The sequence below is a fragment of the Triturus cristatus genome, chromosome 2_2, assembly GCF_964204655.1.
Source record: "Triturus cristatus chromosome 2_2, aTriCri1.1, whole genome shotgun sequence".
NCBI classification, from domain to species: domain Eukaryota; kingdom Metazoa; phylum Chordata; class Amphibia; order Caudata; family Salamandridae; genus Triturus; species Triturus cristatus.
In genome coordinates, this window is record NC_140582.1 from 666,451,460 (window position 1) to 666,475,003 (window position 23,544).

At 42.7% G+C, this 23,544-nt stretch overlaps 1 protein-coding gene across 1 annotated transcript in view; it reads right to left on the reverse strand.

The window, feature by feature from the left end:
* The window catches only part of GPM6A (glycoprotein M6A), a 573,449-nt gene that overhangs the window by 76,207 nt on the left and 473,698 nt on the right, over nucleotides 1-23,544 (reverse strand). The window contains exon 5 of the mRNA XM_085641856.1: nucleotides 3,742-3,818. Coding sequence (XP_085497982.1) covers nucleotides 3,742-3,818 — 77 coding nt within the window. The remainder of the gene's footprint in view (nucleotides 1-3,741; nucleotides 3,819-23,544) is intronic.

The following is a 23,544-nucleotide window of genomic DNA, read 5'->3' on the forward strand; positions in this document are numbered from 1 at the left end:
CATGCTGTGAAAACGTGTGGGAAGAATAAAAATCCTAGCTAGATGGAGCCCAGCTACTACTGAACACATTGGCTGGTTCCTTAGCCTTTGTCTCTACTGTGAACTAAAATCAAATCTACAACCCTAAGAACTTATGCTATGACTGGCAACAGTGTTGCTGCTGCTTTCCTGCGAAAAAGAGAGTACTACCAGTAACAAAATGGGTAATTAGTTGGGAAGAATGTGCAAGGTAGTTACCCTAAGGGTCAGATTCCTTTCATTCCATGGGATTTTCGAAGCAAGATTTTCGTGGGCTGAGACTAGGAGGAGGTCCTCTTTGCACTTCATAAACTGGCCTATTAAATTTAGATCATCCTCTGCCTCCTTACCAGAGACTAACACTAAAAGGATCTAGGCCCTAGGTGCCAGGCTGTCTGTGGCCTTGTATTCTTCCAAATTGAGCTCTTTGCAGAGCACTGCATAAAGTAAACGAGCCACTAACAGGGTCCCTGTCTGTTTCTTTATGTTCATCTGTCACTTTCCATTTTTAGGTCGAGCCTAGGCAGCATGCATGCACTGTCTGCAAGACCTGTTGTTATCTCCTCTATTGGCTTTTGGCATGCCCACGAATTGCCATTTGTTCGTTGTTGTGCCATTTAGAAATACAGGGTTTTTATTGCTGCATTGGGTCTGATTCTCCTACCTTTGCGTGCTCGGGTCACACCCAGGCGATTTCACTCATTATTTGCTTGCGTTGGCCATCCCAATATGTTTGCGGTTCCTCCTGATCATACTGATCTGGCTTTTTATTTTGTAGGGTATCAACATTTTTTTAGGCTTTCAGGCCATTTCACGGAGCAATGCTCTGTTTGGCAGCTGCAATGTGGCAATTTCTGTCCGGTAGCTGTTGAGCTATGCCAATAGCTCTAACTCAAAAAATGTGAGACCTATTGCATTTCTACTACTTGTTTCTCATTCTTGGATAACTAGAAGTGAATGTTTTGTAATTCATTCTTCCTTATCTCACTGCCAGAGTGCAGGAAGCAGGTCATCTTTTCCCACAGAGTCTTTACTCTTCCCAGAGATCTATTTCACATCTAATCAGCAGATCTGTGAAGAGTAAGTTACTATTGCTGGAAGAGAGGGGAACTGTCAGTATTAGCCAGGTGACTGTCCAAACGCATGGAAAGGTGAATAACATTTTCATAAACCATCTTTGTGGCACAGTTAACAAAAAACATTTTCACTAGTGAACCCGATTATTGATGATTATTAGAAGTGCAAAGAGATGGCTTTTCCAATTCCGCCCAATAGTAATGAAGCATGCAACTTTTTTCTGAAGCCAGTCTTTATGATCTACAATGTGCACATCGAGAAAGAAATGTGAAAGGGTTACTGCAGTCTGATAGCAATTCGATTCATTTCACTGTTCAAGCATGCAAGTTCAATATTTAGCATGCTTCATTTTAACAGGTTAGGTTCCCATGGCTGGTGGGCCGAAAGGTACTACTAAAGAGATATTAGTTAATGTAAAATGTTTGGTTTTCCCAATGACAAAAAAAACTTACTTTGACATGTGCTGGCTGCAGCTTTGTCTACAGATATTTAGGCCTACAGTGGCAGTGCTGAAGTCCTAGTTTTAAAGTCTCACACACCTCGGTGTTGTGAGGCATACAACCCATGTGACTTCTGATCTTTATGCCAATTTTACATTTAATGCCATAGCACTGTGGACTGACTAAAACGTCAGTGTATAAACAGGTCCCAAAACTATAGGTGCTCCTGTTGACAGTGCAGTGTAAGTAAAGGAAGCGAGCCTATAAAGATTGACCTTCAGCGCATGCATTGTTTGGAATCCAATATAATGAATATTCACGATTTCCCAGTGTTTGAGAATACCAATAATTCGAAGATTTGATCCCGAACAATGAGTCTAAAGGGGTCTTCATCAGGACAAAACAAAACAGTACAGTAGCAACAGAGACTAAAGCATCATGTAGAAGTCATAAAACATTCAAGAGAGCATGGCTGAAAAATTTCCTTATTCCCTATTTCCAAAATTATTCAGAAGGCTCACTTAGAGTGTCGGTAAAGACATCCTGAACACTGCAAGGCCATCACAAAGGGCTGAGTCAGTGGCAGATACTAAAAAGCCAGACATGGCAATTAGAATTCTGTAATATTGCCATTTTTTAAGGGACAAAACAAATGCACTTGGCAGTGAGCAGGAGCTTCGCCCAATGTTAAAAAAAAGTCAATAGGTACAGTCAGAAGAACATGGGGTTACGATGCAAAACATGTACTTTCCCAAATCACCTTGTCCTGAATGCAAAGAAAGCCACAGGATACTTATAAGCAGCCGTGAAACACATGCACACACGAACACATACATGTGCATATGTACAGACGCACACACATAAATAGAGGGCCTAATCTAATGAGTAATCAGTATTGTGAAACATGCTGCTGATGCTCATTAAGGCATTAGGGGTCCTTACACATACTGTTCAAACTCTGAATTAGAGCAATGTAAATGTTTTGTAGTGAGGACGGGGTTCTATGTGCACACATTGCTAGGTTAACATAAGCGCTTTAGATGTAAAACGCCATCTTGCCACTTTGCTGCTTTTGCACACGACACTGCAGGTAGCTGTTATTACAAGAAAAACTGCTTGCTTTTTCTTTACATGAGAACGGTCTGTTATTCACAGCCTTAGACGTGCACCGTGACCTTACTCTGAACACTGTGTGCAGAAGCCGTCAAGGTCAAATAACAATGTATGCTTTTGAATTCAGGTTGATCGGCCCACGCTCTAGACATAACATGCACACAGCTGCAAAAATCTGAAACTCGGGTGCCTTTAATATTGCATTTGCATGCATGATTCAGACACTTGGAGAAAACCTTTCCAGACACAGAGAGCAGAGCTGATCCTGTGATGTGATTCACCTAAGCTGATATTTACGGTATGGGGTGCCCCATTCAAGCCTAGAGACCTTCTATTAGTTTCATAAAACTAGTTTACTAGCGAAGGGAGGGTGGTTGTTTTCCACTATCATTTGTAATATGATTTCTCCCTTCATTTTCTATGGTATTGTAACAATGCTGATGGTTTTGTTTTTAATCATTTGTCTGCTTATATTAGCCAAAGTACTGCACCTTAGAGGACGTAGTTAAAAATAAACATTTGAAACTTTACCGTGTCTTTGATTACTCTTGTTGTGGACTGATATGAGAATAATAACGAAAAGGTGTTTCTGTTTCCCACCATTCCTGAGAGTACTCTAAGTCGCTTGTTCTGGGTTGTCTAATCATTGGTAGCTTAGATATGATACGGAAAACGAATGAGACACTGATGCTAGTCGGATAGGGGTTCTGGGTACGGAGGTGAGTTTTTTGGTACATCATAATTCAGTGAGGTCCTGGTTTCCTGTGTATAGTTCTGTGTATGAGCAGAATCCACGCAACAGTTTCTACACTGAAGAAAAATACTGCAAAAAAAACTGAGCCATCTGTCCTTACAGTGCACTTGAACCCACACAGAGATAGTTTCTAACTACATTCCCATGTTAATTGGGTGACCTTGGTGAAATTAACATGAGCTCTAACACATACAAAACGATCACACTGGGACACAATACCTTCTTAAACATTCATGTATTACACTTCAGACAAACATGAACACATTTGAAGGAAGATCATGTAATATTCCCCAAAGGAACTTTGAAAATATGAAAAATGAAAAAGAGATACAATCTTACCTCAGTTGACCTGCACATCCCTAGGAATTTGTCAGACATAGTACATATTTTCCTTTCCTCTCCAAGGGTTACAATTCCTAAAAGAGAAGCACATAATTAGCCTTTCTTCACTTTTAGTCTGTGAACAAAGAAAGTCACCATACACAGCACACAATGTATTTAGTTTTTATCATGTTTTCTTCATATAACTACTGACATATAATTATGAAGCAGATGAAAAATAAAGTGGTAACAATTTCAGTGTAAATTAAAACTCTTCAAAAAGCCCCTCATTCTGTTTCTAAATGTAGGATATAGTTACATTGATTTTCTTGTACCTTTAGAGTCTGCATCAAACTTTGCACTCAGCTATCATACTAGATTATGGCTCAGACTCGTGATTTGCTTTGTATTGTAACCCAAAGTAAAGCAATGATGCCTTGTATTACTTTGCGTCAAAGGTGGCTTTCCATGGGTGGGGGCAATAAATGTTTCTATGTAACCAACCTTGGGTGTTGATACAAATACAAATCCCTACCTGCAAAAATTGTAGGAAAGGATTTGAGCCAAACTTCTGCATCTCCTGAAGGCAGGTGTAATGAACAGAAATGCTTTCATTTCTCCTCATGTTTCACACTTTTAATGTGCGCTGCATTGTGCAGCAAATTTATTTACAAAGTAGTAAGCACCTTGAAGCATAGTTTCTGTACTAAAAATGACCTTTTCAGGCACAAAACCTATGCTTCCTGCAACGCAGACACACTTGCACTATGGCGTTGTTCTGCTCTCTCCAATTCAAGCAATGCAGCACCGCACCGCAACTTTACGTGCTACCTGTGTTGCATGACTTATGTGTAAATCTTAACCTATGCTTCAGCATGTCAAGGCCTGTGGAAACCTGTTTGGGGGAAAGGCAAGTGAGTAACTTGTGCTGCAAATTATAGTTTGCATTATGGGGCATGAGTTATGGTTTGTGTAGCCAATAATAACTAGTTAATTTCACGTTTTTCAGCTTTATTTCCGAACAATAACTTTGCTACAACCGTAGTTTTATGGGGAATTATCAATATCATTTTGACTGCTGTTCTCTTGTGCTAGCGTTGATAGCAGATGCAAGCAGTCAGTCAATCAGAAAATGTTACTTTTCCAAAATTTGCTCAAGAAAAATTTTGTGAAGTCTCAAAAAGTTGAAACGGAAAGTGCCATTGGCAGGTTCACACTGATACTACAATTCTGAACTGTTTCCCTTACAATGGAAACAAGAAAATTGTCCTCATTGTATTAGAAACAAAAGACCCGCTGCCAATATCTTAGTCTCAAAATTGGCTAAGATAAATGGAAAATATTGAATTCTCTCAAAATAATTGTTGCATCCTTTAACTAATAGTAAATAACCCCCAAAAAAACTGAAACAGAAATTCGCAAGTGTTATCACTTCTGAGAGGCAGGCAAAAGGTTTACTAGTACTTTTGCGCAATGAGCTTCTGAATTTTCAATCAATCAAAATATCTTTATTCGGATATTAAATAAGCCATAAAAGATATAGAGATATTTCATGTCAAAAGTTATAAAATTATTATAAATCCTCGCTAAAAAATAGGGCACTATACTACTTAGCTAAGCATATGAGACAGTATATGTTCTGGGCCACATCACTTATAATCAGTTAATGGCATGATTTCATTCCTTAATACAGCTACGGCAACTGATAATTCTCCAATAACTAATACATACTTTATGAAACATTTTTTTAAATGTACATTCGGCCTGATCAAAACAGGCACGATAAGACTTAATTTTCATATTTTATCTCATCTAAAGCTATTAAAATGTTCCTTCTTGCTACTACATGCTCAAAGTAAGTAGAAACAGTATGACAAATTAATGCATTCTCCAGATTACATAAAACCTAACGCATCTTGATAAAAAATAATTTCTGGATTAAGAATAAGGGGCTTTACAGATGTTTACTAATATCTTTATATAGCCCACAAAATAGCATGAGATGGGCAGTTGATTGTAATGTCTGGCCATCACAAGGGCATTTAGGTAAAATGTTTGTCCATGCATCATTCTTGTGGCATGCTATCAGCTGGTGAAACATCCACAATCGAATTTGTGTGTGATAAAATCTCTGCTGGGTATTAGTTACCATAGTTAGGTACATGGGTAATCACAGATGTTCCTAACTTAACAAGTATCTAACTACGGAGGGTTTATGGCTTTCTCTTAGCTCTCTTGCACTTCTTCTATAGTTATTAAACATTGTTTTTATCTCCTTTTTACTAAATTTCAAAATACTGGCTTGGTTTCTTACAGATGTACCTTTAAGTGATTTAATTAACTACCTATTTATGCATGCTAGCCATGGGATCATATAATAGTGTTTGAGATTTAGACAGTCAGAAATAACTTCTTTTGAAAATGTTTAACCTGCCTTTCTCCAAATATTGTACCGGCAGATAATAGACTTGAAATCAATCAAGTCTTCAATATACTGGTGTGGGCGGAGCTAACCACGTCCGAAGATGGTCGCACTGTAAGCGAGCTGCTTCAGTCGCTTCTCAATCCTACAACAATCCTGCTTGCATAACCTCAATTAAGATCAACAAATACCTGAATCGGAAGACAGTGGTGATCTGTGGATCCTGTCCCCGCTGCCAAAACCGTCCCCGAAGAGGGTAAAAACAATTGTGAACAGAGGCGTGGCCTGCTGTACGAGCGCATGCGTGAGCCCGCTGGACTGTGGAGCAGGCACCGAAGGTGAAAGTGAAGAAGCGTCTGGTGTTTGGACATCGCACTAAGCGCCTCCCCACCGCGAACATAAGATTGCCGCCGAGGTCGCTGATCCTCCCAATGCTGCCTGTGGTGGTACCGAGATCGGTGGTGGTGCGGAGGCGGACACTGCGGAGCCCCTACAACATCGATACCGCAGGTGAGAGCGACCCAGTGCGGGACCGCGACACACTACGAAACGCCGAAGGCGTGCTGCAGTGACGTCTGAAGAAGTCCACGGCACCCAAAGACACGTAGAGGGACCAGATGTCCGCTGCTGCAGGGGTGCGGAAACACTCAGGTACTAACCTGCAGCAAGAGGGACGCAAGACGACACAGCAGCATCTCTACTGCCAGTGTGGACTGCCTGGTTCCTGCACTGGCCTCTGATTAGTGCGGGGCCAGGGCTGGCGTGGCGGATACGAAGAGCTCAGTTCGTGGACTGGCTCCGCGCCCCATTAGGTCCTGTGTGCGGGAAGTGCCGGTGTAGAGGACACGAAGTAGGATTCTCTGTTGGCGGCTCTAATCATGTAGGCAAATATCTAGGAAGCAAGGCCCACAGAGCGAGAAGGCCGCAAATACCGGCGTGTTTATCAGACACGGAAGATGCACACCACCAACTTGAGACCAAACAAGAGAAAATGGACAAAACTTTAACCACACTAATAGCGAAGTCAGAAGATTTGGAAGCGAGGTCTCGGCGAAACAACCTACGCTTCATGGGGATACCAGAGTCGACGAATGTGGGCAACATGGAGCGCTATATTGAGAACCTACTGATCACACTACTTGGTAAAGAAACGTTCAAACGTTTTCATCATTGAGAGAGCGCATAGATCTTTGGCACCACTGCCTCCACCCAGGGCAGAACCGCGCCCGACTATTGCAAAACTATTGAACTATAGAGACCATGATTCAGCACTCCACAAGGCCCTAGAACTGGGTAGTCTGCAACATGAAGGGATGGACATTTCCATTTACCCGGACTTCACACCACAAGTCCAAGAGGTGCAAAAGATGTTTATGGCAGTAAAAAGGAAACGTCGAGACCTCCACATTCCTTATGCGATGATCTACCCGGCTAGGCTGAGGGTATCAGATGGCGGCAAAAGCACATTCTACAATGAGCCCAAAGAAATACTCAAATATCTATAACTTAAAGGCTCACAAGCTACGCGTCGAAGATCACCCAGGGGCGACCGGGAGGAGCAAGGGGCCGCCTCTGATGTTGAATGAAGGACGGCCTCCCCTGACCTGCTCTTGGTGCCGAGATAGCACTCACCATGAAATTATGGTTTAATGTCTTGTACATAAATCAGAGGGCATATTGTAAACTTGCGTAGTATAGGAATATAAGCAAATCTGTGGATTGTACCCTACATTCCAAGTTGATAGCTCTTCAAAACTAGCAGGTTATGTTGATTGTATTACCTTTTGTTCCTTTTTACAGGATTGGATATGCGACCCCCGTGCTACGTTGTCACTGGGGTTCCCGGCTGGTGGCTCCTGCCACCCTGTGTGCACCACAATATATTATCTTTCTTTACGGGATTGTTTAGGGGGTGGGCTTGTGGGGTTCCTAGTTCTAACAAGGGATGGCTTTGGCAATTGCCGTCTGCTGAAGTGGGTGGGGGAGGGAGGATTGTCTTGTTCCGAGTTGGGGTTTGTTTCTGTGATTGTACCGACCTACCGGCTGATGCATATGTTGATTGCACTCCTTGATTACTGCGGCGTGGACCTGAACTCAGTAGGAATGGTGTTTCATTCTGCATATGGGTGAGAAATATAACTGTTTGACGTGGAACGTCCGTGGGCTCAATACCCCAAAATACAATTAGGCAAGTGTTCGCCTATCTAGATCGTCATGACATTCAGATCGCTCTCCTCCAGGAAACGCATCTGACTCCAACCTCGGAGACTAAAATTGCTCTTAAAAGGGCAGGGTACAAACTAGCCTCATCGTATTCCTCATACGCCAAAGGGGTTATTATTCTGCTTAAACGGGGACTCCCCTTTACACCTATTAAAACGTATATAGACAAAGAGGGGAGAAGTGCCATGGCACACGGTAAACTAGGAGTCTCCCTTGTGACTTTTATCAATGTGTATGGTCCCATAGCAGATGAACCAGAAATCTTTACACAACTGTACAGCATAATGTACAAGTGGCCTGAAGCGGCTATTGTGTGGGGGGAGATCTCAATACTTATCTAGACTCTCAATTAGATAAATCAAGCCGGCATGTTCTACGTACATCCAAAATAGCTCACAGTATTAACAATGCTATGCTCGAATTTGGCCTAGTGGACGTATGGAGACTGCATAACGGCATAACGAAGGAAGGTACACATGCTACACCCGTACATAACAGCTGGTCCCGATTGGACTATTGGCTCCTTAGCGAGGGGGCAAACAAATGGGTCACTGATATTATCATACTCCCGCGTACACTCTCAGACCATAACATGGTGCAACTTGCCATTAGGATTCTGGCTAATAGTAATCGCCCCTATTCATTGCGTTTTCGCTCGGTGGCAATTTAAGACCCCATCTACACTGACACCATAAGAAAAGCCATAGAACAATATTTTGACCTTAACACAGGCACAGTGGAAAGCGCGTCTACATTGTGGGAGGCTTTTAAGGTGACCATAAGAGGGATCTGCATCAGTACCACGGCTGGTATTTTAAAAGACATCAGGGGTCAACTTGCAAAGATGGAACTAACACTGACAGATTTGGAACGCCAATGCACAACCGCACCCTGTCCCGAAACATTAACCCATATTCACGAATTAGTGTTAGAATATGACTCTTTGGTGGAATCTGAGATCCGCTATCTTTCTCGCAGACAAGTGGCGTGTGCGTATGGGGAGGGAGGATGACCAGGCAGCAACCTAGCCGCCAAAATTAAATTCCGAGCCGACCATCATCACATAACTCAGGGGACGGAATCCTATGCCCCCATGGAGATAGTGGATCAATTCCGTGGGTTCTACGCAGACCTATATACATCGTGGGGATCTGCAGCTGACCTGGGCCTAGAAGCTTCTTTGTCTGATATAGCATGTGCATGGTTGGCATATCACCATCGCGAATATTTAAGCCAACCTATTGAGCAAGCAGACATAAAGGTGGCAATACGCGCATTACCCAAACAAAAAGCGCCAGGACGAATTTTATAAAGATTATATTGAGTTAGTCACGCCTCACCTGCTAGAGATGTAAGCAGAGGCATATGAGTCTGGCATATTGCCCCGATCTCTTCGCCAAGCACTAATTATTACATTGTTAAAAAAGGACAAGGCTCCAGAACTTTGCGAATCATACCGGCCACTATCACTAATCAATCTGGATGCCAAGATTTTGGCAAAAATATTGGCTACCAGGCTGCAGCCCCTAATGTCTAGCTTGGTCCTTCCGGACCAATCAGGTTTCATTCCGGAACGCTCCACATCTCACAATCTAGGACCATATTTGCAAGACCCCGATTTGCACGCCGCCGTGGTCATGCAAGACGCGGCAAAGGCATTTGACTCTAAAGTGTGGAGTTACATGTTCCACATCCTGAACCGCATGGGATTTCCTCCTTTGTTCCTTGGCTGGGTACGACTATTATATACCAACCCGTCAGCACTGGTGCGTGTCGGGGGCTTGACGTCACAACCATTTCTGATCCACAGAGGCACTCATCAAGGGTGCCCTCTCTCACCACTACTGTTCGCGCTAGTGCTCGAACTGCTGGCCAGCATCATTCGTCAGCGGCACAGAGAGTCAGCTCTTAATTTCCTACATTGTCTGGTTGGTATATCACTCTGCGCCTATGACATGGTGTTATTTATTGGAGAACTTAGACGTTATCTCACGCAAGTGTTAAGGGAATATATTAGATTCTGATTATTCTCAGGTCTACAAACTAACTGGAACAAATCAGTAGTGATACCACTAACACCTAAAACTACCCCCGAGTACGGACTATCCCCTGGTGTGGACTACAGACCCGGTAAAATACCTGGGTATCAGGACCCTGAAATTGTCATCAAAGAAAACTATGGCAGAGCATACGCTTCCCTAGAGCAACAGGTAGATAGATGGAACATGCTACCCCTTTCCCTCGCTGATCGCTTTGCGGTCATCAAAATGGTCATACGCCCACATTTTTTATATTTATTCTGCAATACAATATCCATATCCAATTGACACAGCAGTTGACAATTGACTTTAGAGAGGTACGGTCTTCTCTTATCCGCTTGATATCGGGGTGGGTAAACAGGCCAGGGTGAGTTGGGCCACTTTGACGCTGGACTATGCTAGGGGAGGCTTCAGTGCTCCAGACCCCTTTATATATTACTTATGTGCCCAAGCGTAATACGCATATTATTGGTTCAAACCACACGCATACACTCCGCATGTCACAGTAGAAGATGGCAACGCACATCCAGTTCCCCTGGCTGGCATTCTCACCCACACACGTAGACACACGCCAAAAACCGAAACTAACACGCTGGACGCGACTATAGCAGCATGGCAGGCTATAGGCACTATTGCCAACAAGCTCCCTATATATGCTCCAGCACTGCCCCTTGCACATCATGCGGCATTGTTATGTTATGTTAATTTGGATTCGTTGAGCGCTTAATACCGAAATGTCAGTAGCGTGAGAGGAGGGTCCACTTAGGACTTTGAAAGAGGTGGGTAAACTGTCCATGCAAGGTATCTATCTTGACGGACACTTTATCACTACAGAAGACCTGAAGTACGTAACTAACCCTTCACTACTGTTTAACTTCACCATACACACACTAAGGCAGGCTGTCAAAACCCACTACACCACGTATCCAGATGAGCCCCCAACACTGCGAGCTCTACAATTGCTGCTGGTTGCACTTTCACAGCGCAAACTAGTAACTAATTTATACAGGGAAGTGCGGGATGAAAAGGTCACTAAACCGGATAAAAGGTTGGCCCGCTGGAATGATAGATTAATACCACCACTACTGGAAACGGAATGGGAGCATATCTGCAAGTTGACCAGCGCTCTTACGCCCAACGGCAATTTGCGCATTATACACTTTAAGTATATTCATCAGACCTATCATACCCCCAATAAACTACATAAGTGTGGCTTCAGGGAAACAAGCAACTGCAAGTGGTGTGGCCAATCTGACGCTGACTTCTTGCATCTAGCATGGGAATATATTACTATTCTGGGAAGGAGTGTTGAAACACATACAGGAAATTACTGCGATTTTATTGCAATGTACACCCTCAATTTGTTTCCTGTGTTACGTATTTCAATTAAAAGGGGCGATAGGTAGGTTTTTGCGCATTGCACTGCTGATGGCCAAACGCCGAGTGGCTTTACATTTGGAAAGTGTCATGGCCCCAAAAACTGAGAGCTGGATTAAGGACATGGTGTATTGTAAAGAAAACCTTGCATTATATGCAGAAGAACTGCCCACAACGTCTAGGCCCTGGGACATTTGGGAGCCATTACACCAATATCTGCAACAACTGGCTATCAACAGCACACAGACTGAAAAGAGATGATGATAACGTGTATAGGAGTTCATATTGCAGCAAATGTAATTGCTGATGTGACGTTTGTTATTACTGTTCTTTTGAAAAGGTCGATCACATACTGGTTGTATGTTTAGTTATTGCTTGTGCTGCCTTGCAAGGCAGTGAAATTGCACTTAATACTTGAAATGTCAACAAACAGATTTAAAAAGTCTTCGATATACTGCATGTCCAACTTGCTGTGGGTAATAAAAGATGAAACAGTGCAGGGTACTGCCAAGACCCTACATAAAAACTGATTGTAGCTGTAGGTTCTTGGCCATACCCCACACAGCTGCCCCATATATAGCAGAGGGAGTGCATTTACTCCTATATAATTTGACAATTCTCAAATTAGCATATTACTTATTTTGTTAGAAAATCTAAACAGGGCCTCAATAGTCCTGGCTATTTTAATTTTTGCGTTTCTAATGTGAGGAACACATGTACCTGAATGTGTGAAGAGTATTCCGAGATAAGAAATGGTCTGCACTTTGACCAATTTATAGTCCCTCACAAAATCCGTTCTCTTTCTAGGGTTTCCCCTTCCACAATCCATGATAAAAGTTTTGGACAGATTTGGCTTCAGATCTTTTTGATCCATGTATGCTGCAAAACTTTTGCTCAGGAGCTGCAGGCCATTTGCAGTTCACAAGATCAGGACTGCATCGTCCGCATACAGGAGAACAGAGGTGGAACATAAACCCACCCTAGGAACATCTGCTTCTAATTGTTGTAATGCCTAGTCCACTTCATTAATATATAATGAACATAAAAGGGTCGCTCTCAATTCGATGATATGTGAGCGAATTGAGAGCGACCACAATCCCTTGGTTCTGACACTCCTGCTCAGCCCTCAGTTTAGAAACACTTAAACTGAGATACTGACTGCAAACGCCCTTTTAACAAATAATCATCGCAGAGTGCGATGGGACAGGGTTGCCCTTGACAGTGCCTTACTTTCTGAGATTGGTGACAAAGTCCTTACAGCAACAGTAGCCTTACAGTCACTTAGGCTCGAAAATGGCGACTTTGCCAATGCCACTAATATACATACCAATCTGTTTTTGGACCTAAAATCCATCTTTTCAAAACCTTGCAAGGCCATGCACCCCAAGATTCCCAAGCAAAGCTCTTGGTATAACAAAAACTGCCGAGACTCATATAATGCTTTGAAAGCTGCCATCGCTTCTAAGGATCTGGCCACCATAAGATCTATGAGAAAACACTACACCAGGGCCAAAGCCCAGGCGAAGCGTGACTGGGATAATGACCACTGGAGTGCCCTACTGGCAGCCAGCAAATCAAGGAACCTAACATTATTCTGGCACACCTTGAAGTGGGGTAATACTTCTAACTCTCAGGCTCCCACCAATAACGTTTCTCCGGACAACTCGGTATCCCATTATGAATCCCAGTTTTCCGACGTTGACATGGCCGTTATATCTCCAGATTCATTTTGCCAGGACCCGTTTATATCCTCTTAACTTTGAGTTTGATGTTGATGAAGTCAAGATGGCAATATTAAGGGTTCCTAACGGTAAGGCCCCAGGTATCGACTGTGTCCCCGCGGACCTCTTTAAATCCGACCCTGGAATTTGGGCCCCTTACATCGCCCTCTTGGCCAATGCACTAGTTAAAGGGGCCCCTATCCCTGACTCATGGAAGGGCGCCGAAATCCTGCCCATCTTTAAAAAAGGCGACCGCTCGTGCCCGGGCAATTATCGCCCCATTAGTCTTATTGACTCCGTTCAAAAGATTATAGCAAGGATGATTTTGGTAAGGGTTCATCTCTGGGCTGAGCAGTTTGATATCATTTCACCCCTTCAGGCAGGCTTCCGCTCATGCATTAGTACCATTGACCAGGCTTTTAAATTCCAACTAATTGTCTGGAAAACGGTTTATCTTTGCAGTGGTACAATCTATATAGCTTTCGTAGATCTTCGGTCTGCTTTTGAATTGGTCAATAGGACCAAACTTTGGGGTGAATTAGCGGAGCTTGGGCTATCTCCTGACCTCTTAAACATCATAATTAGGTTACATGACAATAACTTTGCCCAAGTCCGCTGGGGTAACCAAGGGCAGGTCACTGATAAGTTTAATGTCAACAGAGGCGTCAGACAAGGGTGTGTACTTGCACCTACTTTGTTCCTACTATTCATCAATAGAGTTGTTCAATACTTCTCCGATAAATCCACAGATGCCCCCACACTAGGAGGGTCAAAGGTTCCGTTGCTTATGTTCGCGGACGACACCCTACTCCTCTCACAAACCCTTTCAAGGTTGCAGTCGGCGTTGAATTTATTTTCTTCCTTTTGCTCCGACCACGACCTGTCAGTTAACGTTTCAAAAACCAAATATATGGTTTTTAATAAAGGGAAATCTGTGAGGGGCCAGGTGACCATGGACAGTGGTGTTCTGGAACGTACAAATGTTATGACCTACCTAGGTGTTTTGTTTGAAAATAAGTTGAACTGGGGACCTCAAATTGATGCTCTTTCTCTCAAATTTGCTCAATTATCGGGCAGTCTGATCAAGGAGCAAAAACGATCCCAAGCAAAAATGATAGGTCCGCCTATCAAAATGTTTGAAGCCAGAATCAATTCGGCAATTTTATATGGTGCCGAACTATGGGGTCATGTAGATCTTTCCTCCCTGGTTATAGCCCAAAACAAATTTTTCAGAAAGTTAACGGGACTCCCCAGCTCAACGCCAGTGAAACCACTTCTTTTGGACCTTGGTTGTTGTTCATTTGATGACATCGCCAGGTTCAAACCTCTGGCTTACTGGAGGAGGTTATGGACAGTCCCCGAATTGGCTCCCTTTGCCAAAGCTTTTATGGATGTTCGTTGTATTTTGGGGGCGGGTGACCTCCCTTGGTGTAAACATGTCAGTCTTCTATTGTCCTCTATGGGCTTAGATGCCCTCTGGAATGACCCAGCTAATAGTTCTTTTCCCCCGAAACTAAGTTTTAAGACCCTCTATTGGTCCATGATTTCTCAAAAACACATGTTATCTACCTCCCCTGAGTCCCTGACCGGCAACTTTTATGGATTTAAACAAACCCCGGTTTCTGAAGAGTATTGGGATATCATCACCAGGCCTAGCGACAGGAAACTATACCATCAATTCAGGGTAGGCTCCCTACCCACCAACTCATTTACTAAAAAATGGAAGGGTGGCTCTCGAGATACCTGTAGGTGGTGCTCGGATTGTGTCGAATCCGTTGGCCACATATTCTTTGCCTGCCCGGCCTATGTAGCACCCCGGGCTAAATGGCTAAAACCACTCTGCCAGAATATGGGCACCCGGCAAGGCTTTGTAGCACTCAACATTTTGAGAATCGATACTAGTGAGTGCGTTGTAATTGCTGTGGCTAAATTCCTTGCCTGGGTCTGGATTATTCGTAATAAGTCCCAATAGTAGCCTGGTATGATGCTGTGATTTTCCTCCCTTCTTACAGTGTCACATGGTTTACGTTCTTTTTTATTTATTTTTTAATGATTTTGTATTTTAAATTTTATGTCTGCAAAATGTCTTTCATGATGAAATTTTATCGAAATAAAGACTATTTGAATTGAATTGAATTGAATATAAAAGGGGTACTTGAACGCATCCCATTCTAATGCTTTTTGTGACCTTGAAGCTAGAGGTACATTCTCCTCCCATTCTGAGCTGCTGAGTTAATATTTAAATGCTGCCTCTCTCAGACCAAAAGATAGCAATGGGTTTGATGGACCAGTAACCTGATTCCTTCAGTCCTCAAATGTGGGAATCTCAAATTGTCTTATATTGGTGATCGGATGCCTGGAGGAAATCGTACAATTTTAGATTTTCCAGTAATTATCTTTTTGTATGATCTGAAAAACCGGCAGGAGAAAAATATCTACTATGTTGAAGAAACTCTATTAACACATATCATCCTTCACTAGGAGTCATTGTATGTGCATGTTTATTTGTGTTTGTGCACAAAGACTAGAAGATGATTTGTAGGACAACTTGAGTGCCCAGTATGGTTGTAGTACCATGACTAAAATAATAAAATAAATGGATGCTGTAAGAAATTTGGGTATTGGTTGAGGGGGCTAGAAGCCCCACTCTGGCAACAACCACAATCCTTGCCAAGGTGAAGCACAAAAGTCACTAAATTAACCTGCGTTTTATCCTCTGGTAGCTTGGCACAAAAGGAGTCAGACTTAACTTAGAGGCAATGCATAAAGTATTTATGCAGCACACAAACAGTAACAACATGAAAAAACAAGACAAATCCCAAACATATTTAGAAAATGGGAGTACATTTTAATAAATAAAATGAACTTGTGACTTTCCCCAGCCTAGCATGACCATTGAATATCTCTGGTTCTACAGAATGGATTTTTGCCATTCTGGTATCATTTTATTTATTAAAATGTGCTCTAGGTTTCCGAATTGGTTTGAGATTTTTCTTTTGTTGTGTTTTCTCTTTATTACTGTTTGTGTGCTTCATAAACACTTTGTGACTAAGTTAACCCTAACTGCATTGTGCCAAGCTAACAGAGGGTTAACCACAGATTATATTAGTGGCATTTATGCCCCTCCGGCCCCCTCAACCAATAACCAAATTTCTCACAGACTTGAAATATGACAATCCCCTTGTTGAGAAATGGTCTCTTCCATACAGAGAGAGCTGCTGTGATTTTAAGGCTGTGATTTTAAGGCAGATGGAAAGTGCAAAAAAATACTCAAACACCAGTTAAAGTGATCTAATTATTGTATCTATCAAAACACAACAACTAAATAATCATAGACATTGATTTGCCAAATGTCTGAGGAAGCAGAAGTGGCATCACACAAACTCTTAGACACAATTGACAGAGAAAGTGAATTTGCTTGACCCAGACATCCTCTCGGGAATTGATGTAATGTGACCTTTGAATCAATAGTGCAACCATTTCTAAAACAGATACATAGTGTTAGACCTGCCATCCTTAGGGTGGTCTTACTCTAAACGTTTTACCTCCTCTTTTTGCTGTATCTTTGTGTTGGTCTTTAGAATCTGAGCACTTTGCTACTGCTAGCCAGTGGTAAAATGCATGAGCTTCTCCCCAAAACATGGTAACATTGGTGTATACCTCATTGGCATATTTAGGTTACTTATATGTCCCTTGTAAAGTGGTATACTATATACCTAGGGCCTGTAATCTAAATGCTACTAGTGGGCCTGCAGCACTGGTTGTGCCGCCCACACAAGTAGCCTGTCAAACATGTCTCAGGCCTGCCATTGGAAAACCTGTGTGTGCAGTTTTCTGCCACTTAGACTTGGGATATAAAATAACTTGCCAAGCCTCAAACTCCACTTTTATTACACATATGTCACCCCTAATGTAGGCCCAAGATAGCCCTATGAGCAGGGTGCTGTGTAACTAAAAGGTAGGACATGTAAGTTTACGTTTTATATGTCCTGGTAGTGACAAACGCCTAAATTAGTTTTTCACTACTTTAAGGCTTACTCCTCTCATAGGCTAGCACTGAGAATTCCTTAAGACAATTTAAAGCTGTAATTCCTGATTAGAAAGAAGCAGCTGATTCATGTTTTATATCTTTGGAATTATAATGATAAATGTTCTTTAATGGTAAAGTTGGATTTAACATGACTATTTTTGAAATGCCTCTTTTAGAAAGTTGTGAAGTTTGGGCACGAACTTGCGCACCCATCTGTCGCACTGCTAAGTGGGAAACATCCCTCAAGATTAACCACTCGTTAATTTATCCTTATTCATTATTTCATTCCAAATTTTGTATTGTTACTTCATCATTATTTCATCAACTTTATGAAATCACCGCTGAGACAGCGTAGTTCCACCTTCATACTTTATTTCATAATTTCCTTTTTCATATGTCTCCTGAGTGCCCATTACGGCGTTTTGCAGTGACACTTTAAAAGCAAAGTTCAAGGCAGACCATACATCATGGTAGACTCATTTCTTATGCCCAATGCATTTCGAGCCCTTGTGGCTCTTCGTCAGGGGTCTCTGCAACAGAATAACAGAAACAACTTGACTACCAATTCACTGTCAACTCACACTGCACTGAATTTTTTTTTAACTCATTCAAAAGAAACCTTGTGCTAAAATTCCCAACATATCCCTATCCCTCCCATGACTCCAATCCCTCCTCCTCCCCATTTGCCAGAACTCACAACTAAACTTAAAATGAAAATTAAATCAAGTAATTTGTGTGCAACACCATAAAGCCACCTAAATGCCTCCCTGATTAACTGAAAATCCTTCCCTTCCCACTTGTCTTCAATTCAATTGAATGTCCAGGGGTTCAAGCAGAGGTCTGCTGTGGATGCCTTAGTAATCTGAACTCCCAGAATCGGTTTGTAATAACACACTGTCAGTACTTCTTAGCAGGCACATACTGGTAAAAGACAGTACCAGCCACAGACAGTATAACTACCTATCAATGGAGCAGCTATGCTAGTAAAAGAGAATATCTGCACTTCAACTCACAGATCTTTTCTTTTTAAATGGGCAGTACTAGTACCTTTCAGTAAGGGTGCCATATTAACAATGGTGAAAGAGGACATCACCAACCCTTCTCTGGAGATATTAGTGACTAGTCATTTATATCTGTCTCCCATGTGTAGTATTTGAAATGGATATGCATATACATATTGTATTTTAATTGCATTTATATAGCACTTACTACCCCTGCCGCAGCGCCAATGCGCTTTTTCGGCGGGTAGCATGCTACTCCAACACCCCCCAAAAATGAAAAAACATTAAATAAAACATGTTACAATAGAAAGTATGAGCATGCAAAGCATGTATTGGCAACATGCCTATTAATAAACAAGTGTCAGCACAGCCATTAGGTCTAGCCATTTGGACCAAACGGCTGTGTAGACTGGCTAAGAAAAAAAAGCTTGATGCATCATTTTGTTGGCACGTCCACCATACAAGCACATGCCTACAAAATGGCTGTTCATTTTTTTGCTTGTATTTGCTGATCCAACGTGGATTGGGAAATAAAAAGCAAAAACATGGAAAAGCTTTTTTTGTTGTTGGAAAGTGGGTGGTGGAAGACAAAACGTATGCATCCCTCACGTCGATTTAGGGATCTGCAAACTCTTCATCTAAACATTGGAATGTATCCCTCCCCTATGTAGGCACCAACCCCACAACAAAAGCCCCCAGTGCAGCGTATTCACCCTGTGCTTTCTCAATGCCCTCTCATAAGAATGTCATCCCCTACTACAAATCTAGGCATAAAAAGGCATATTTATGGGGATTTGGTGCAGGGCAGAGCAACAAGTCAGCTTGCTGCACTGCCCTGCTGATCAGAGTAAAAGGGAAGAAATGTGCCGTATCTATGGCGTACAGTGCATTCCTGTCCTTTCTCCCTCCTCTAGTGCTGTTTCAGCAGACTGGCTGCAATGTAGGCCCCCTTGCACCTGTGTTGTAAGGAGGATTGGTTTTGTGCAGGAAGGGGTACCTTCCTGCACAAAAACAATCCTGTGAGCCTTTTTTCAATTTCTTTGCCTGCTGCAGAATGCATCACATATAGAAAGAGGAAACAATGAGGTGAAATAAAGTTATTTCTCTTCGATGCGCCTCCCCTGGGAGGACATAAGGTTTTGGTCTTGTGGGATGTGTAAAAATCTATGGGTGTTGCATGGGAACACCCATCGCAATGCCTATGGAATGCCTCTCTAGTGTAGAGAAAGGCAACGTAATGATTTGACCTGTCTTGCCTTACTCCATATCTATGAGGACATTCAAAGCCATGCAAAGTGGCTTTGTGTATCCTCATAAACATGATTCAGTGGTTTGTATGCCATTCCGTCACAAAAAGTGATGCAACAGTGGCGCAAGGGGTTTGTAAATATTCCCCAGTATTTTTAGGAACTCTAAGGAGTGATGGCTCCCATGTGTACAAGGGAGTGATGACTCCCACATGGACGCCTCATCCATTACTTTTTTTTTATTCAACAGTAGATCACTGACTGTGCTTTTCAAGTGCATGATTGTAGTGGCAAAAAGAAAAATATAACTATAGGAATGATGCAAATGTATGCTGGCTAACTGTGAGGACTACTTAAATTACGCATAACATGTGACCACTAGACAGCTACCCATGTGCATGCAAGTACCCTGTTAACACTGCCAGGCAACTATCCTAAATGAGAAATGTGAGAAATTGGGTTGTGGGTTGACTGGGGTGCTGACATGGTGAAATACAAAAAGTCACTAAATTAATTTGTTCTTAACCCGAAATAGCTTGACACATAAAGCAGTCAGGCTCAACTTAGAGGCAACGTGTAAAGTATTAAGCAGCAGATAAACAGTAATAAATGGAAGACACAACACAAGAATAACCCCACACCAATTTTGGAAAAATGAGTAAATTAAAAAACATTATTGGACAGCGAATCAGCAAAAATTCAATCAATATATCTGCAGTTACGGATTTTTAAGTTTTAGTAAAAACTAGCACCTAGTCATGCAATACTGGGTTAAAGTTGAAAAATATGGCCAACTGTGATTGAGTGTGGGAGAGGAAATAAGAAGTGAATGTGGCCCAGCCACTGCTTACCTTTGGACTTAGAAGAATTTTCAAGAAAATAGTTCTGAGAAGCCAAAGTTCAGCGGGGCAAAACTGCACATTGTGTCCGAGGAGGGTGCGTCATCGTCGGGGAGCCACTGGATGAAGTTGCACTGAAGATTTCTAAGTTTGGACTTATTCACCTTTTTGGAAGTCAAAAATCTCCAGTGAGATGAGGCAGGAGACTGTATCCGAAGACAGTTCCATGAGGTTGATTACACCTTTGGTGAAGGACCACTGAACAGTATTTGCTGCAATAGAGGAGAATGTAACGGAGGCAGCCGCAAAGTCATGCCCAAATGGCGATGCACCGTCGGTGGGTCGATGAGCAGATTGGTCCTGGTCTTCACTTAATTCTCAGAGCAGTCTTCAGTCAAAAATATCTTTACTCGCAAGTTTTGGATTTTGACTATCTGGGCACCTGTAGCTCCACAACCAAGGGTTCAGGACTGGTGGGCCCCATTTGGGGGTTCAGGGCTCTTTCGGGCTAGGTTCAAAAGCAGGATCAAAATAGTGGGAGCCTTTAAATTTCCTGTGGCTATGAACTAGAGGTAAGCAAATAAACCCTTAGAGTCACTCTGGTAGTCCTGGGTTCAGGTGAGATGCAGGTCTCAAACAGTAGGTCCAGCCTCTGAGGGTTCAAGGCAGGCTCCAGGCAGGAAAGCAGTCCTCAATAGTCAATCAGGTATAAACCAAGTTAAATCAATTTAGGCATGTTTGGGGGAATGAGCACAATCACTTTATCACTAGCCCACTGAGGTGAAGTGTACAGAGTCATAAGGCCAACAAAAACTAATTTTAGCAGAAAATTGAGGTGAGTAGGCAAAATGTTTGGGGGAAGACCACCCTAAGGTTGACACGTCTAACAAGATAACTAAACAAGGACACTTTGCATTTAAAATGCTTTAATGTTGTGATATGTAAGATTTCCATGTAAGGCAAACAAGGGTACCATGAGAGGATCTGGCCATTGGCAGTGCTGACCAAGGACATTTCAAAGATCATTTATTTTATATTATTGATACGTTGGGATTAGTGGGAGGTAGTGCGTGTAACTGCTTCCTGCGTGGTATTGTCGAGAGAACAGTGCCCAACCCAGGGCATGCAGGGAAGTGAGGCAGCCATTAGATCTCATACTGTTAATTTATAGGTGATGGTTAGACCAATGCCACTGCCAGTATGTGCAGGGCAGTCATTTAACTATGGGCATTTCTATCACTTGTAGTTACGAGATCAATGTCGCCTTCACGTGCACCTTACAGTAGACGCAACACAAAACAAACTCTGCTGTTAATATAGAGCCCTGAAATATGACTGATGTGTTAATTTTGTGCTTATTGATAACCGCATTTTGGAAAATTAATACTTTCTTGCACATGTAAACATTCAAAAGAATTGCACTAAAAAAATCTAAAGTAGAATGCACACTCTAATGAATTCAAATTCCCGTGTTCCAGCAGAGCAACGGAAAGTAAACAGAGCTCATAAGAGACCCGCTTTGTTGATGCTCCAGGCACTGCCACGGTGATCTCTGAGGCCAGGGGTCCCAAGGGAAATGCCAAGGCTTACAAGGGACAAGCTAGGGATTTCATCTGCTACTCCTGGCGACCCTTAAATGGCACCCATGTGCATGACCTTGGCTGCCAAATACTGTGATTCATATTCAGCTCTGACATTCCAGGACCGATCACAGATATGTTATTTCCAACATGCTCACAGCAATACATCCTTTTGGTTTGCAGGTTTCGTACAATAGCCTTAGCAAATTGCTATTAAAAGTCTCTGCAGTTTGCACCAAAGTTGCTGAATTATAAAATTCAGCTCAACACATGAGATGTACAAAGCCAAATCACTATTCCATGGAGAAGTTATTTTGTGGTATGTATTTTCCCTCAAATCTCAGTCATTCAGTGATCTGGGTAAAAGGGAACAGGCTCAATACTTACTTGAGTGGTTGTTGCCAGTGGTTGCCACCGCCTCTTCATTTTGGGCACCAGGACTCTTTGCTTTCTCCCACTGGCGGTAGCTCCCAGCTTCTGCCCGCTACCTTCCTCCTGTTCAATTCTGCCCCACCCAGGTACAGGCATGGATGGCACTTCATGACATGTCATTTAACATTTTCAAATGCTACGTCACGTGTTGAATCAGTAACAAATATCAGTGTTATTGCAGCGAAAGCAGTTCTCAGGACCTTCTTCATTTTTAGGTCTCACCTTGGCAGCGCATGCGCTGCATGCGCTGTCTCAGCGAGCCTTAAAGTGATCTGTATATTGGCTTCAACTCCGTGTAATTTCTCCTGCCCCTTGCAATTGGTTTAAGTCTGGCATTGCTGTTGTTTTATTGATTTCTGTTGGCTGTTGATCCTATGGTAACTTCCGTGTAGTCCCGAAGCAGCGGCGCCTGACTACAGTTTTCCTCCGCTTCGCTTGCACTTAATTGCATGCAGTGTGCCATCTGTTTTTAATGCCTGACGGACGTGTCAGACCGGCCGGTCGTGGTTGGGGATGTGGCCCCCCTCCTCTCCCTCCTCGCCTTGTTCTACTTCCAAAAGCTACTTGTTAAATCTGCCCTCACGTCTGTGATGTGATGCACAGCCGAGAGGCATGCGGTCAGTAGCTACGTCATCAACTTTGCGTCCACCTTCTGGTCCCGAGCACAGGCTTCACCCAGCGGCGCTGCAGCCCTAGACCCCTTTGTAATTGATGCATTTTGGATTACTCCCTAGGCTTGTGCGCGAGCGGTTTTGGCTGTTTCACGCGGTTCTTCACTATTGCGTTGCATTAGCAGCAGAAATGAGGTTAGTTGAACGTGTGTGTGTTATGTGCCAGATTGGATCCGCCTACGGCTCCGCCACACAATCCACTCGCCTGCTCACGTTGTACCTCGGGGTGTTTTTTTTGC